This window comes from Myotis lucifugus, unplaced genomic scaffold (genome assembly GCF_000147115.1).
Source record: "Myotis lucifugus unplaced genomic scaffold, Myoluc2.0 scaffold_37, whole genome shotgun sequence".
Taxonomy (NCBI): Eukaryota; Metazoa; Chordata; class Mammalia; order Chiroptera; family Vespertilionidae; genus Myotis; species Myotis lucifugus.
Genome location: NW_005871085.1, coordinates 3317892 through 3334912, shown reverse-complemented (window position 1 = coordinate 3334912; position 17021 = coordinate 3317892). Strand labels below are relative to the sequence as shown.

The 17021-nt window shown below is 37.5% G+C and overlaps 1 protein-coding gene across 2 annotated transcripts in view; it reads left to right on the top strand.

The window, feature by feature from the left end:
- The window catches only part of STIL (STIL, centriolar assembly protein), a 44325-nt gene that overhangs the window by 6005 nt on the left and 21299 nt on the right, over positions 1-17021 (top strand). For both annotated transcript variants that reach the window (XM_014454553.2, XM_014454552.2), the window contains exons 4-9: positions 1749-1861; positions 2167-2354; positions 2784-3031; positions 6254-6337; positions 8657-8743; positions 13145-13295. In XM_014454553.2, the coding sequence (XP_014310039.1) occupies positions 1749-1861; positions 2167-2354; positions 2784-3031; positions 6254-6337; positions 8657-8743; positions 13145-13295 (871 nt within the window). The remainder of the gene's footprint in view (positions 1-1748; positions 1862-2166; positions 2355-2783; positions 3032-6253; positions 6338-8656; positions 8744-13144; positions 13296-17021) is intronic.

Below are 17021 nucleotides of genomic sequence, written 5' to 3'. Positions count from 1 at the left end.
TTAAATGAGTCACTCTGTAAAGAATCAGTCAGCACAGTGCCTGGAACATAGGAAGTATTCAATAAATAGTAGCTTTTATAAGGGTTTAGAGGAGTATTGAGATCAAGAGGAAAGAATGAAACAAGGTGGTTTTGAAGAAACAGTTTATAGCATTTGATGATCTACTGAATAGAGGAACTAAATGGAAGATACAAGTCAAAGAGTATTTAAGAGAAAGGTGGTATCTGACAGAAACAGTCTTGGAGAAGTTCAATTAAATATTTGTTAGGCTTGTTCATTTCTCCTTATCTATATTTCCTATTATCTTTCTGTGCTACATTTTGAGTAATTCCTTTTGTTCTTCAACTCTACTAATTTTCTTTGTAGCTGTGCTTAGTTGCCATCTAACCTGTTCATTTAGGTTTTTTAAACATGGAAGTATAATACACCAGTATGTGAAAGACTGTTTATAATATACTAGAGGCCCAGTGTACAAATTCCTGCACCGGTGGGGTCTGGCCCGCCCGCCCCAATCAGGCCAATGGCGGGGGCGGGGCCATGGGCAGTTGGCTGTCCGGCCCCGCCCCCTGGTCAATCTCCCAGTTGAACTCCTGGTCAAGGGGACAATTTGCATATTAGCCTTTTATTATATAGGATATGTATAGTTTATAGAATAATAAACATTTGTGTACCTATCCCCAGTTGATTATATAGGGTGTCCCAAAATTCACTGAAGATTTGCAATTCAATTCAATTGCAAATCTTGTGTGAATTTTGGGACTCCCTATATAATACTCTGAGTTTTTAATTGATTCTGTTTTTAAGTCTGCAAGTTTTTTGTGTTTTTTTTTCAAATTGGCCAGTATTTTTTTAAAATATATATATATATATATTTTTTTTTAAATACATTTTATTGTTTTTTTTACAGAGCGGAAGGGAGAGGGATAGAGAGTTAGAAACATTGATGAGAGAGAAACATCGATCAGCTGCCTCCTGCACACCTCCTACTGGGAATGTGCCGCATCCAAGGTACATGCCCTTGACCGGAATCGAACCTGGGACCTTTCAGTCCGAAGGCTGATGCTCTATCCACCAAGCCAGACTGTTCAGGGTATATATATATATATATATATTTTTTTAAATATATTTTTATTGATTTTTTTTTTTTTACGGAGAGGAAGGGAGAGAGATAGAGAGTTAGAAACATTGATGAGAGAGAAACATCGATCAGCTGCCTCCTGCATGCCCCCTACTGAGGATCGAGCCTGCAACCAAGGTACATGCCCTAGACCGGAATTGAACCCTGGACCTAACAATCCACAGCCCGACGCTCTAACCACTGAGAAAACCCAGTCAGGGCTAGTATTTTTAATAGTATCTTATTCCTTGCTCATATTTTAGTCCCTTTTATATTTCTTTAACCATTTGGATAATATTTATTTATATTTTATATTCATACTAGATAATAAGAAAACAATGGATGTGACTATTTCAGTCAAATTTTACAAAAAAAGGAGGCTAGCCTCATAGTTTCTCATCCCCTGTTCTGATTCATAAAAGTAAGCAAGTGCCTGGAGAACAGATATAACCTCAGTGTCTGCTTGTTGTAGTTCTGATTTCCTGGCAGCCTTCGACCTTGGGATTTTCTGACAATGATTTTTCTGTACATTTTTAAAGATGTGAGTTATATTTCAGGCAGCATTTCATGGCAGGAGGGTGTTTTAGGATATCAGATCCACTGCCTTTATAAAAGACTTCTTGTTTTTCAGAAATCCAAAGCTTGTGGTAACTGAGAAGACAATCCGACTTGCTTGTCGACATGCTAAGCAGAATAAAAAGAACTTACCATGTTTTTTACTTGGTTCTCTCACAGTAGATGAAGGTAATATACTTTAATAAATTGTTTTTATTACTATAATAGAGTTTATGTTTACTGATCTAGCCAATTATTGTAATGTATTTTGTGCTAATGTTCTCTGCTGTATGCCAGTGATGAAAAAGAATAAAAGTTGACACTATTCATCACAGAGTTCACAGTCTGGTCAGGTGGAAAAATATATGTGTATGCTAAGAGTTTAGTGTTACCATTAGTATGAATACAGTGTTTTGTTATAATGTATGCTTGCTTGCTTGGTTTCACATTTTTAGTTGGCATGCTAAATAATAATTGCTATTTTTGTACTTTAGATGAAGAAAGTGTGATATTGACAGTAGATCGCTTTGATCCTGGTCGAGAAGTACCTGGATGCTCTGAAAGAACCCCTACTGCTTCTCTTCCTGGGGACTTTGTGATTCCGTGCAAAGTCCAAACTAATGGACTTTGTTCAAAAGAAATAATAGTTCACAATGCAGATGACTTCAGTTCAGCTTTTAAGGTGAGATTTGTTGACAACTTGATTATTCTTAATTGAACACAAGAATCAAACTATGTTGTATTTTAATAAATACATATTTACTAAGTATTCGTAATAATTTGTTGACCTAAAATGCAATTAAACATGGTTTCTAAGGGCAGAAATCCTAGATAGGTAATATGGGTAGCATTCCAGAAGAGGAAGCAGTGTGACCAGGATAGCTAAGTGCAGTATGTGCTCAGGGTGATTTTACTGGTATAGATTCCTGCTGGATTTGTATGCAGTCAGACTGGAATATTAGTTTGGCCAGATTATAGAGAGCCTTGCCTGCCAGGTTAATAATGAATTTGAACTTTGTCATATGGGTCATGTAGAGTCATTGAAAGTTTCTGAAAAGAGGAAATGTTAATTGTATAATTCTAAAATAATTGTATAATGTTGATTCCTCAGGCTCTGCAGCACCATGTACGTAGCAAAGATTCCTTGGATTGTAGTAAATTGCTTTCCCTAAGAGCTCATATCACTTCCAGCGAGAGTTTGGACAATGTGGATTTTGACTTACACTGGGCAGCAGTAACTCTAGCAAATACTTTTAAATGTATACCGGTGAAGCCCATCTCCATTATTCCTACAGCTCTGGCAAGAAACTTGAGCAGTAATCTGAACATTTCTCAAGTTCAAGGTATCTATAAATATGGGTAAGTAAAAGATCTATTAATCTAAAATTTTAAATGTTGATCACATTAGTATATTTTCATGATATGCATATAATCCTATATAATAAAAGGGTAATATGCAAATTGACCCTAACAGCAGAACAACTAGTCGCTATGATGTGCACTAACCACCAGGGGGCAGACACTCAAGGCAAGAGCTGCCCTCTGGTGGTCAGGGGAAATGCAGCTCAGCCAGAAGCCGGCTCATGGCTGGCCAGTGCAACAGCGGTGGCAGGAGCCTCTCCCACCTCCGCCTTCGCCTCTGAGGCATCCCTAAGCCATTAGTTGGACATCTCCTGAGGGGTCCTGGACTGCGAGAGGGCACAGGCCAGGCTGAGGGACCCCCTCCGAGTGCATGAATCTTTGTGCACTGGGCCTCTAGTATGAAATAATTGTGTAGTCAGTTTACATGCCAGAGATCTGCAGTGCTAGATAAATAACCAGGGAAGATGAAAATGGAGTTATTAATTTTTTGCTGAGTATAGTTTTCTTTCAAAGAGTTGCGCCTACTATATCCAAAAAATTAGTGGTAAAAATTATATTAAAATTGGCAGTATTCTATGATTTGAAAATACAAGGAAAATTATTCTCTATAATACCATTTTATTCCTTGTATTTTGCCTAGGTTTTAGGTCATCTTTTTTTTACTTTGTCTTTTTTCCTCCTTGATTTTAGTAGTGATTATGAGCCTAAAAGAGGCTTTAGAATTCCTTCATTATTAAATCATTTAATTATTAATAATGAGCATTGCAGATAGAGAAAGGAGATAAATAATAATTTGTAGTACTTTTGCTTACCAAATTGTCAACCACTTGAGGGTGGAGTTTCCTTACATAGCTGGAGCAGTATCCTCTCCAGCTTCCTATCAGCACTCTTAGTTTCTTAGGAAATGTAAGCCAAATTGCATGCTTTCTGCTCCTCAGCAGGGCTGCTTCCCTGAATCCTCATCTACTTTCTTTACCCATTGTCTACGGAGCTAGATTAGACAATGTAAGCACCCTCTGCTTTAAAGTCTAAGCAGTTCACTTCTGGCTTCCTTTCCCACTAGACTCCACCCTAGTTCCTGTTAGGTCTCTAGAGCCAGAAATGTTTGCCAAGGTACACTCAACTCCAAGTCTTATTCTCTAAAAAAAATGCCTCTTCAAAAGAGGATAAGGAGAAGGGAGGATTTTCTTTTCAGAGGGTTCCTAGAACAGCAAGAAAGATCCCATTTTGAGTCCCACATGCTGACCTTTCTGGTTGGAGTGGCATAAAAAAAAAAAGTGTTGGTGTATTCCAGAATCATGGAATGGTTAAATGTGATGGTGATAAAAATGTCTGAATTAAGTGTAATGTTTAATTTACATGGAGTGTCCTGGCTGGTGTGAGCAACTGAGCAGCGGTTAGCGTTGGCCCGAGGACCAAAGGGTCTCGGGTTTGATTCCCAGTCAAGGGCACTGGATTGCAGTTTCTATCCCCAGTCCCGCTTGGGGTGAGTGTGGGAGGCAACCACTGTATGCATCTCCCTCATGTTGATGTTTCTCTCTCCCACTCCCTCCTTTCCACTCTTGCACTCTTTCTGAAAAGCAATGGAAAAATATCCTTGGGAGAAGATTAATAAAAAAACAAAAACAAAAAGTAATTTCCTTGGAGTAGTAAAGTTGGGACATGGGAATTTGTGTTAATTAACAAAAATATTAATTTGTTATCCTTAGTACCCATGCCCACCTACTAGTGAATTACCTTTCTCTAAATAATCCTTCTGTGACCCCTTGGCATGCTACCAGTAACTCATGATGTTCAATATTCTAATTTTCCATTCTCCTTGCCTCTTATTTTCTATAATTATGTATTAAGTTTATGACATTTGCCCTTTTCCTTGACCACATTCATTTGTTTACCCTAATTTATTAGGATCCATTATGGAATAGATATTATGTTAGACACTGGAATTAAATGGATTTTTAAAAGGCATACTTATTGTCCATTAAGTATATTAATGTGTAAACATGATGTGGGTAAAGATAATAGGGGTTTATGTACAGTGTGGGGGAAGCAGGAAGGTATGTGTGAACTGCCTGAGAAAATCATGGAAAACCTGAGCTGGTTCTTTTAGAGAGTAGGAATTTATCAGGTAAGCAAGGCAGAAGAGCTTACAAAATATGTGTAAGTGTGTCACCGATAAATCCCCTGACAACTCAGGCTTAATCATCTTGTCACATGGGCTGATAAATTCGTTATCTTTGTGTTTTAGGGTTATTATAGCAATTAACTATATCCTCAGTAGACTATTGAGACTTAATATCACAAATAGCATTGTTTTAATTTTTGTATTTTAATGCCATACCAATAAAATTCACTCGCCACAATTCTACTGTAGTTATTCATATCCTTAAAACTTACTGTAAATAATAAACATAATAACAAAGTATAAATATATTATAATATCCTTTTAGAGACTAGTGAACTTTTGAGTTCTATCATGATAGTTCCAAAGTTCTGTGATAGTGGTTGGAGGACTATAGTACATGAAGGTTGACTATATCTCACCTAATTCAACTTCCTTCAGTGAGAAGTTACATCTGTTGCAGTCTTATCAAGTCACCTGGATGTTTGAACACTTACAGTAAAAGAAAATTCACTTCTCCCTGGGAAGCCTATATGGTTCTAAAATTGTTAGCCTTGATTTTAATACTTTTTATTAAAATAAGTTGACACTTTTAGAGCAAAACCTTTTTAAAGGGTGTGTAATTTTCAATGACCATTTTAATAGATTGAATTTTAAGATATTGAATATCTTTTTTTTTTTTTAAATATATTTTATTGATTTTTTACAGAGAGGAAAGGAGAGGGATAGAGAGTTAGAAACATCGATGAGAGAGAAACATCGACCAGCTGCCTCCTGCACACTCCCTACTGGGGATGTGCCTGCAATTAAGGTACATGCCCTCGACCAGAATCGAACCTGGGACCCTTGAGTCCGCAGGCCGATGCTCTATCCACTGAGCCAAACCGGTTAGGGCAGATATTGAATATCTTTAATCTCTTCTTACTGGAGTACATTTTTATACTTTGAACTGTTTTCTTTGTGTACATGTGTGTGAAAGAAATTATTCATTTGAATTATCTCCCCTGCCTAAAATGTGCTTCAGCACTCAGATGATCTCTTTTAAAGGTAAAAAGTACATACTTAAAATTGTTTTTACATGAATGTTTTCTGTTTAGATATCTTACCATGGATGAAACACGCAAATTGTTACTTTTGCTGGAATCTGATCCCAAGGTTTATTCTCTACCATTAGTGGGAATGTAAGTGTTGCATTATTTATGAAACCTTTTCAGTCACATATGTGTTCAAATGTGTATGATAAACATACTATGAATATGTAATTAATAGTTAGATTACCTTATAAAGCCACAACAGCCAATGATTCTTAAGCTTTCTTATTTTATTTTATTTTTTTTTAAATATATTTTATTGATTTTTTACAGAGAGGAAGGGAGAGAGAGATAGAGAGCCAGAAACATCGATGAGAGAGAAACATCGATCAGCTGCCTCCTGCACATCTCCCACTGGGGATGTGCCCGCAACCCAGGTACATGCCCTTGACCGGAATCGAACTTGGGACCTTTTCAGGTCCCGCAGGCCGGCGCTCCATTCCACTGAGCCAAACCGGTACCGGCGAAGCTTTTCTTATTTTAATAGCAGAATCAAGTTAAAACAAGGTTTTTGTCCAATCTTAGGAAGAACTTTCAATGTATAAAAACGTAAAAGTAGGGCTCTTCTGATTGAAGTCAAAGCATTGGAGCACGGTTTCTTTTTTTTTTTTTTTTTAAATATATTTTATTGATTTTTTACAGAGAGGAAGGGAGAGAGATAGATAGTTAGAAACATCGATGGAAGAGAGACATCGATCAGCTGCCTCCTGCACACTCTCTACTGGGGATGTGCCCGCAACCCAGGTACATGCCCTTTGACCGGAATCGAACCTGGGACCTTTCAGTCCGCAGGCCGACGCTCTATCCACTGAGCCAAACCGGTTTCGGCGAGCACGGTTTCTTTAACTTCACTACTCGTTGTCCTTAAGGCACGTTGAAGAACACAGGGCTAGAATAACACTTTAAATTCATTGTTGGGCAATTTTTTAGAACTTCCCCTAAAATGTTAATGGTTTTCTCTTTTGAGTTAGTGATTAATGACATTTAAACAAATTATTCAGTCAGAAATTTATATTCCATATTTATTGGGTGCTTATCATATGTATAGTATTATGTTTGGTGCTGTATTAAGATTTAAAGCTCCTCAAGAGATTTATAATCAAGGCAAGGTGGTAAAATATTCAAATATTCATGCATAGAGAGAAATAATAAGGAAGTATATGATTTGCTATGAAATGAGCAACATATCAATAGTGAGCATTATTAGTACTTGTAAGAGGGATGATGTGGACATTTTCTTAGAGAAAGTACTCTTGAGCTGGACCTTTAAGTGTTTGGATCATAGAAGGGAGGATTGGTGAGGAGGGAACCCATGTGAGAAAATAGTATGTGCAAAATTTAAAAACGAGAATACACAAATGTCCTGTGGGTCATGAAATCTACTTAATTCTGTTTGCTTTACTTCTGCTATTGGCTATGGGCCTTTGATGCTAAGTGAATATTTTTTAATTGAATTTATTGGGGTGGCATTGGTTAATACGATTATGTAGGCTGCAGGTATACAATTCTATTATACATCATCTGTATATTGTGTCAAGTCTCCTTCCATCACCATTTGTTCCCTGTGCCCTCTTATACCTCCCTCATTCCCCCTTTCCCTCTGGTAATCATCATACTTTTATCTAAGACAGTGGTTCTCAACCTTGGCTGCACATTAGAATCACCTGGGAATCTTTTTAAAATCCTGATTTCTGGGCCTCATCCTCCGGAAATTCTGTTTCTTTGTTATGGGGTGGGGCCACAACATTAGTAACAAAGAAACAGAATTTCCGGAGGTTGAGGCCCAGTACTCGGCTTAAAAAAATTCTGCGCTGTTTAAGTTGCAGGGAGGGGGGGGACCCATGGGCCAGAGACTGGGGGGGGTTTCATAAGTTTAATCCCTTCACCTTTTTCACCAGTCTGGCAACCCCCTCTTCCCCTCTGACAAACTGTCAGGCTGGTTTTCCTATATATTAGGCTGTTTTTCTTGGTGGTAGGGGATTTTGGTTCATTAGAATTCTACATATGAGTGAAATCATATGGGAACTTTTCTTTCTCACTAAATGGATATTTATTAAGAAGCCTTTTATGTTTCAGGCTACCTATTGTATGTTACAGTATTTAATCCTCTCAGGAACTATTATTTTGGGGCTTGTTAAACATTTTCTCTCCCACCATTTTCCCTTTCATCTTCAGGGGGAAAAGGACTGAGAGAAAAGAAGCTCTCTATTTATATATTTGGTACCTATGGCTTCTCTCTTAATTATTATCATGGGCCTAGGGGTCATAGATTTCTTATTTATGAGTCTTTAACGTATTGCTGGTGAATGCCAAGAATCTCTGTCATATTACCCTAACAAGATAATCTAAAGTATATTAAGTATCAATTTGTAAATGACTACAGTTTTTTATTTCTATTTTTTTTTTTAGATGGCTCTCTGGCATTATGCATATCTATAGTCCTCAGGTGTGGGCTTGCTGCTTGCGATACATGTTCAATTCCTCTATTCAAGAAAGGCAAGTGATATTGTGGTATTTTATTTTGATCTTTTCCTCCATTCATATTTTATTGATCTTAAAATTCATGCGAAGCCTAACCTTTTATAATACTTATAAACTAGAAGAACAAGCACATTAGAAAAACAAACCTTATATTAAATAGGAATAATACCAAAGGTGAGGTCGCACTATATTTGGAAATATGAAGGAATTTACTTGCCTAACCTTAGAACTGTAACACAAAAGATACACTTTTTAGGAGTGGAGGGAAACCCTAGACATCATCTATTCTAGCTTTCTATTTTATAAATAAAGAGATTTATTTTCAGTGAAATGGCTGAAATGAATTTGAATTTGTTACAAGTGTTTTATTAAGTTACACAGTGATACTACTAGCACTCTAAGAAATATTTGAGAGGAAATGTTTGATTTTCTTCCTGGAACTAAAGTACAGGCATTGAAATTAATAGGGACACTATTTCTAACCTCACCTCCTCATTTAATTTTGTTACTTTGTACAAAATTTTTTAAATTCTCACCTGAGGATACCATCTTTGCCTCTCGCCTTCTTCTATTAAATGAAAATTCCACGGTGTGTTTCTGTCTACCTTGGGTGGCTATGATACACTTTGGAAAAAAACTTTATTCAAATATATAGTAATAAATCAGACAGACATAAATTAAGATACACAATAAAAATATCTTCTACTACATTCCACCAGACCCTATCCCCAGAGACAATCACTATTAAATAGTATTTTGTGATTCCTTCCTGCAACATGCAGTGCACACGCTGGCCTATAAAAATTAAGTCACAAATGGGTGCATACCATTTTTTTCTGTATATTGCTTTTTTTTCTATATCATTCTTTGTAGATCATTACATCTTAGCATGTACAGATTTAACACATTTTAAAACTGAATAGTAAATAATATATACCACATTTTAAAAACTTGTCCTTTTTGCATTTATCTTTGTGTGCATATCTTGGAATATTTGTAGAATAAATTCCTAAAAGTGGTCTTTTTGGTCAAAGAGTATAATTTTAAATTTTGGTAGACAATGCTAATTTGCCCTTCAGAAAGACTGCCAATTTATTGTCCCGCCAGCTTGGCTCAGTGGTTGAGAGTCAACCTATGAACCAGGAGATTTGATTGCTGATCAGGGCACATGCCTGGGTTGCAGGCTCAATCCCCAGTGTGGGTTGTGCAGGAGGCAGCCGCTCAGTGATTCTCTTGTTTCTACCTCTCCCTCTTCCTTCCTCTTTGAAATCAAGTATAATAAAGAAACTTTAAAAAAGAAGACTGCCCTAGCCGGTTTGGCTCAGTGGATAGAGTGTTGGCCTGTGGACTAAAGGGTCCCAGATTCGATTCCGGCCAAGGGCACATGCCTGGGTTGCGGGCTCGATGCCCCCCAGTAGGGGGCGTGCAGGGGGCAGCCAATCGGTGATTCTCTCTCATCATTGATGTTTCTATCTCTCTCCCTTCCTCTCTGAAATCAATAAAAAAAATATTTAAAAAAATAAGTAAAATAAAACAGAAGACTGCTAATTTATAATTCTTCCAACAGTGTTTGAGGGTGCATGTTTTCTCCATCCCCTCACTAACACTGTGGAACAAATACTTAGTGAGCACCTACTATGGACCCAGTACTGTTCATGATATTGGGAATGAGGCAGGAAGCAAAATGAAGACCCTGTAGATATAGACAGTAAATAGAACATATAAGTAAAATAAACAATATTTAACAAGGTGATGAGTTGTGGAGAAAAATAAGCTGGCGAGGAGGATGTTGTGTATCTGGTTGGTAGTGGTAGGTAAAGAGTAACAATTTTATATAGGGTAGAAGGCAGGCAAAGACTTGAGGTGAGGGAGTAAGCCATTTGGCCGCCTGGGGCAGTCCGAGGCAGGGGATACATTAAGTCCAAAGACCATGGTGGAACCTCACCTTGTATCTTATTTTTTTTTAAATCTTTACCTGAGGATATGTTTTTATTGATTTTAGAGAGAGAGGAAGTTGGAGGGGGGGGGAGAGAAACTGATGTGAGATAGAAACATCCATCAGTTGCCTCCCCAACAGGGGATCGAACCCACAACCTAGGTATGTGCCCTGACTGAGAATTGAACCCGCAACCTTTTGGTGTACAGGTCGATGTTCCAGCCAATTGAGACCTGGCCAGGCCTCACCTTGCATCTTAAAGGAACAGCAAGGAAGCCAGTGTGGCTGGAGAGGAGTGAGGGAAAGGGGAGGTGGTAACAAGACTTCAGAGAGGTAATGGTAATGGTCTTTCCAATGTTTTATAACCACCTTCTGGGAACTTGTTATTCATGTCTCCTGCCATTGTTCTCTTGGATTGTGAATCTTTTCACATTGCTTTGAAAAAGCTCACTACCTTTTTCTCACTCTATTTAGTCATGTTCCACATAACAACATTTTGGTCAACAACAAACCACACATAGACTATGGTATATCATATAGCCCAGGTGTGTAGTAGGTTATACCATCTAGGTCTGTGTAAGTACACTCAGTGATGTTCACACAACAGTGAAATAGCCTAACAATGCATTTCTTAGCATGTGTCCCTATCATTAAGCAGTGCTTGACTGTGTGTGTGTACATGTATGTATGTATATATGTATTTGTAGAATACATTCCTAAAAGTGTTCTTTCTGGTCAAAGAGTGTAATTTTAAATTTTGGTATACAATGCTAAATTGCCGTTCAAAAAGACTGCCATGTATGGATACACACACTTTGAATAATTATAAAGGCAGTGTTTATTAAAATACATTTCATTTTCATAATTTAGCTAATGGCTATTAAAGTTGATATACATTTTTTGGGACACCCTATATATGTAAAATATGTAGAGAAATAATATTTATGTTTATATGGCAAAACTTTTTTCCCTCCTGCTTGTCATTTGACTTAACTTTGGTTAATGATGTTTTTTCTAAACAGACTTTTTTTAAAAAAAGTCATATTTATAATTTTTTTTTCTATCTTACTTAGAAAAGATTTGCCCACTCCAGGAGTATTTATTAAAGTGAAAAAAATCTCTTGTGCTTTCTTCAGATGCTTTTAAAGTTCTACTTTTTACCTTTTATTTTTAACTTTACAAGATAGTTTTATTTGCAATAAAAAAAATGTTCATTTTAGTGTATTTTTACAGTTATTTGTCAATGACTGGGCTTGCTTTAAGTTCTTACTGACAGTAAATGCTCAGTAAAATTAATTTTGAAGCTCAGTATGTGTTCAGTCTGAAGCATTAAGGAATTTCTTTAATACTTGAATTCTTTAATTACTGCTAACCCTTTCAAGGAAGGTTTGAACCAGAGAGGAGTCAGCACTGCTTAGCGTAGCTTAGGTGCTTTAGAGCATTCTGATCAGTGATCTTGGCTAACCCCAGAGAAAGAAGTTGGGCAGAATAAGCATTCTGCCTCTCCAGCCTTCGCTGCTTTGTTTTGTTTGTCGTGTAATATACCCCCAAACTATTTCTTCTTTTAACATTTTATAAAGTAGGAACAACTACTGAAGGTATTATTAAATAGTTGGTTTTAGTATATATTTTAAAGACTCTTGATGACTTTTTGTTATGTAGTAAAAAAGTAAATGTTCACTTTATATGTGTTTATAATAGTGAAACATTGTAAGTAAAGTCTAGGAAAATCAATAATGGCATATCTAAAATCATAATACTGGTAGTTGCTAAAAAAAGAATAAGGATGTCTGAGGCATAATATTGAATAGTGACATGGAAAGAAATCCAGGATAGTTAAATAAGAAATAGCAGTTGCAAGTCATGTGTATCGTATGGACTCGTTTTTGTTAAATTGTATAAAATGTCCTTGTATGCCTAGGAGAAAATCTGGAAGGATATATACTAAACTGGAGACTGGAGTGGGGTAGTTTTCATTTTCTATTTTATATTCTTGTCTTGTTTGAAGTTTTTACAAGACATTTTTTTTCATAATAAAATGTATTTAAAAATTAAAAATTGCCCTGGCCAGGTAGCTCCACTGGTTAGAGCATTGTCCCAATATGCCAAGGTTTCAGGTTTGATCCCTGGTCAGGGCACATGCAAGAATCAACCAATAAATGCATAAATAAGTGAGATGACAAATCAGTGTTTCTCTCTCTCTCCCTCTCTTTTTCTTTCTCCCTCTCCTATTCCCTCTCTCTCTTATTCTCTCTCACCCTCCCCTCTACCCCTCCCTCTCTCACCCTCCTCTCTCTTAGAAAAAAATCAATGAAATTATAAATTAATAGCATTAAAAAGTAAACATGAATTTGCTCCCCAGTTTTCTCCCAAAAATTTTAGTCAGTCTATTAACTAGATTGAGAGATTCATATAGAGTTCTTTGAGTATACTCTTGTTATCCTCAGTAAATTTTAATTAAATGACATTTTTTCATCCAGGGTTTTTTCAGAATCTGGAAATTTTATTATAGTTCTATATTCTGTGACACATAAGGATCCTGAGTTTTATGAATGCCTCCCTTGCGATGGTAGGTTACCTGACCTTCAATTCCAGCTACTAACCAGCAAGGAAACATTACATCTTTTTAAAGTAAGTGATTTGATTTGATTAATGATTGTTTAGAGTTGCATGTTGTCAGTTTAAGCCCAATATCCAAAGTAACTATTAGGCTTTGTGTATTTATAATCAATCTTACTAAATATTACTTTATTCATTTATGGTTAATTTTGCTTCATTAACTTTAGGTCATATTTCCAGAACTAAATTATAATACGGGGTCAAAGCTATCCACAGAATAGCTTGCCTTTTTTTCTCCCTAAAACCTTTGAACACGATATCAATAATTTATATGTTGTATCATTTTATGATATGGAGAGTTAATTTGTAATTTTAGTGTTTTCTTTGTCCTAATTATTACTTTTAAAATATAGGGGTGTAACTGATGGTTTCTCACACTTAAAAGTCAGTGTTAATCACACTAGTATATTAATCCCAGAAATCAGAATATATTGTTGCTGTATCTAATAAGTACGTAAAAATACGTGTCATTTTGTAAAAACATTCAAAAACCACTTTTCAGTAAAATGATTAGTTCTAGATCTCAGATCAATAATAAAAAAATTCTGCATTTTATTACAAAAAATATTGAGTAACTAAATGACCATGTGTTTTCACTCAGATCTTATTTTGTGCCTGATTTCATTTTATTTATAGGTTGTATCAGTTTATGAGTTAAGTTTTTGCATTTTAATTGTAAATATAATCATCTTAAACAAAATCTAATTTATTTCTATTTTAGAAACATCATTTACTCATTTTATTCTTTAGGTTGTATCAGTTTAAAGTTACCCTTTTAACTGAATCCCTGTTTATTGAGCGAGTTATATAATACAGGTGATTAATACTTTACTTTTGTAGCAGGGACATGGACAGTATAAAAGAGGTAGTTACATAAAAACAGAACTACTATGCGATCCAGCAGTTTCACTGCTGGGTATTTATCTGGAGGAAATGAAAACACTAATTCAAAAAGATAACTGCACCCCCATGTTCACTGCAGCATTATTTACAATAGCTGAGGCATGGAAGCAACCCTAAGTGTCCATCAATAGGTGGATGAATAAAGAAAACATGGTACTTATATATAATGGAATATTATTCAGACATTAAAAACAAGAAAATTTTGCCACTTGTCACTTAGCATGAAGGCATATGCTAAGAAATAGACAGAGAAAGACAAATAGCATATGATCTCATTTATATGTGGAATCTAAAAAAATAAAACGTAACTACAGAGAACAGATTGGTGGTTGCCAGAGGTGGAGTTAGGAAGGTGAGAGAAATGGGTGAAGGTACTATAAAGGTACAAACTTCCAGCTATAAAATAAGTAGGTTCTAGAGATGTAATGTACAGCCTGATGATTATAATTACTATATTGTATACTATCTATCTGTCTATCTATCTATCTATCTATCTATCTATTTACTTATTCATTTATTTTCAGTTGACCAGTGCAGTTCAAACCCACACTGTTCAAGGGTCAACTCTGAGGTTGGGAATCTGGGTATGCCAGAGGTCCAACTATTGTTATATGTGTATTTTCCTGCTCAGGATGTTGGCACCCCTAGCCCCTATTTTGTTTAAGAGTCAGTTATATTTGAAAGTTGCTAAGAGAGTAGATCTTAAATGTTCTCATAAGAAAACAAAAATTGTACTGAAACCGGCTTGGCTCAGTGGATAGAGCGTCGGCCTGCGGACTCAGGGGTCCCGGGTTCGATTCCGGTCGGGGGCATGTGCCTGGGTTGCGGGCATATCCCCAGTGGGAGATGTGCAGGAGGCGGCTGATCGATGTTTCTCTCTCATCGATGTTTCTGGCTCTCTATCTCTCTCCCTTCCTCTCTGTAAGGAATCAATAGAATATATTTAAAAAAAAAAAAGAAAAAAGAAAACAAAAATTGTACTTAACACCTATTATCTATATGATAATGCTGTAGTGAGCATTTCATAATATATACAAATATCGAGTCTATGTTGTACCCTGAAACTAATGTTATATGTCAATTATCCTATATAATAAAAGCCTAATATGCAAATTGTCCCCTCAGACCAGGAGTTTGACTGCTAGCTATGATGTGGGCTGACCACCAGGGGATGGCGCGGAACATGGCGGGCATTGGTGATGCCCTGTGACCTCTCGCCGGTTACCTGGGGGCGGGGTGGTGACAGTGACAGGGACGGAGGTGCTGGGTGTCCTCCAAGCTCGCTTTCACTCCCCCTGCTACCCTCCCCCAGGACGCCAGGGCTCATGTGCTGGGGAATGCCCCGTGCTCAGGTGCTGGGCGCCCTCAAGGAGCCCGCCCTGCACCCGCATGGCCTCTTCTGGGTGAGCCAGGCTCCCCGTTGTGGGGAGCTGATATAGGGTTAAGCCTCGGACTGACCTGTGGGCAAAGTCACAAACAATTCCCAGCTTAGAGGGCACAGTCCTCTTAGCATAATTAGGCTTGATCTTATGAGGCTCTCTAGATCTTATCTGGGAAGCTAATGGGCTGAGGGAAGTGCAGGAAGTGTAACTATGGTCAAAACAAGTGAAACTCACAAGAACTGTGTAACTATAGAAACCACTACCTTGTTTACCTCTGACTATAAAAATAAAGGCTCAGCTTGCCTCAGGATCTCTCTCTGTGGCCTCAGCCAGGCACAGGGAAGATCCACGGAGACTAAAGAGAGCTAGAGAGTTCTGAACGCTGTCTCCGTGTAAAACATTCTTCGCCGACTCCGTCCACACCTTTGGGAACCCCTGGACCACTGGGGCTGGACCCCAGCACCCCGTGGGTTCGTGCAGGAGCTGGTCTGCGAGGCTGGCCGAGAGAGAGCGTGCTGCCTGCTTGGCGGTGTAACTGGGCGGCCCAGAGGCCCATGCTGCGCCCCAGCCCGCTACATGCGGTTGCGCTCACCGCATCTCCGCTCACCGCATCTTCGCGTGGGAACTCAGGTGCTGTGACTCAGGCGGAGGGGGGGCACACAGGGGCCTGGGGACCCAGGTGCTACTCAGGGCCCAGAGGTCAGCTGGGACCTGCCCTTCCATGCCAGACTCTTGCACTTGGATCACCAGCCAGGCCTAGGGACTGCACCCATTCATGAATTTCATGCACTGGGCCTCTAGTATCTCAATAAAATGCTTTTTTTAAATAAAAGGTTACAGTTATAGAAATCAGAAATCTTTCTCCCCCCAGTGATTCAGAGCTACTTTTCATCTACTAGGTGTACCAGTTAATAATGCAGATTTTTTTCAATAGATGGAGTTACACATATGTTGATATATATGCAATTTGATATATATGCTGTTTTGTTGTATTGACAGCAAGCTTCAAAACTTAATATGTCAAATTTGCTGAAGGTGTTAACATCATAGATATTTTTACACTTAGAAATGTCGAATTTTGTGCCAAAAAAGAAGCATTTGCAGGAAGTTATAATTCATTATTTTGAAGAAAAAGTTATTATATATTTCGGGAAGTTATGGTGAACATGCTTCCACCTCAAGATACTTGTGAAAGCTGGTTTAAATGCTTTAAAAGTGATGATTTCAATGTGAAAGACAAAGAACATCAGGTCAACCGAAAAAGTTTAAAGACCAACAATTACAAGCATTATTGATGAAGATGTGTGTCAAAAACAACTTGCAGAAAGATTAAACATTGCTCAGCAAACAATTTCTGATCGTTTACAAGCAATGGGGAAGATTTTAAAGGAAGGAAAATGAGTGCCACTTCAACTGAACAAAAGACAAATGGAAAACCAAAAAGTCATGAGTA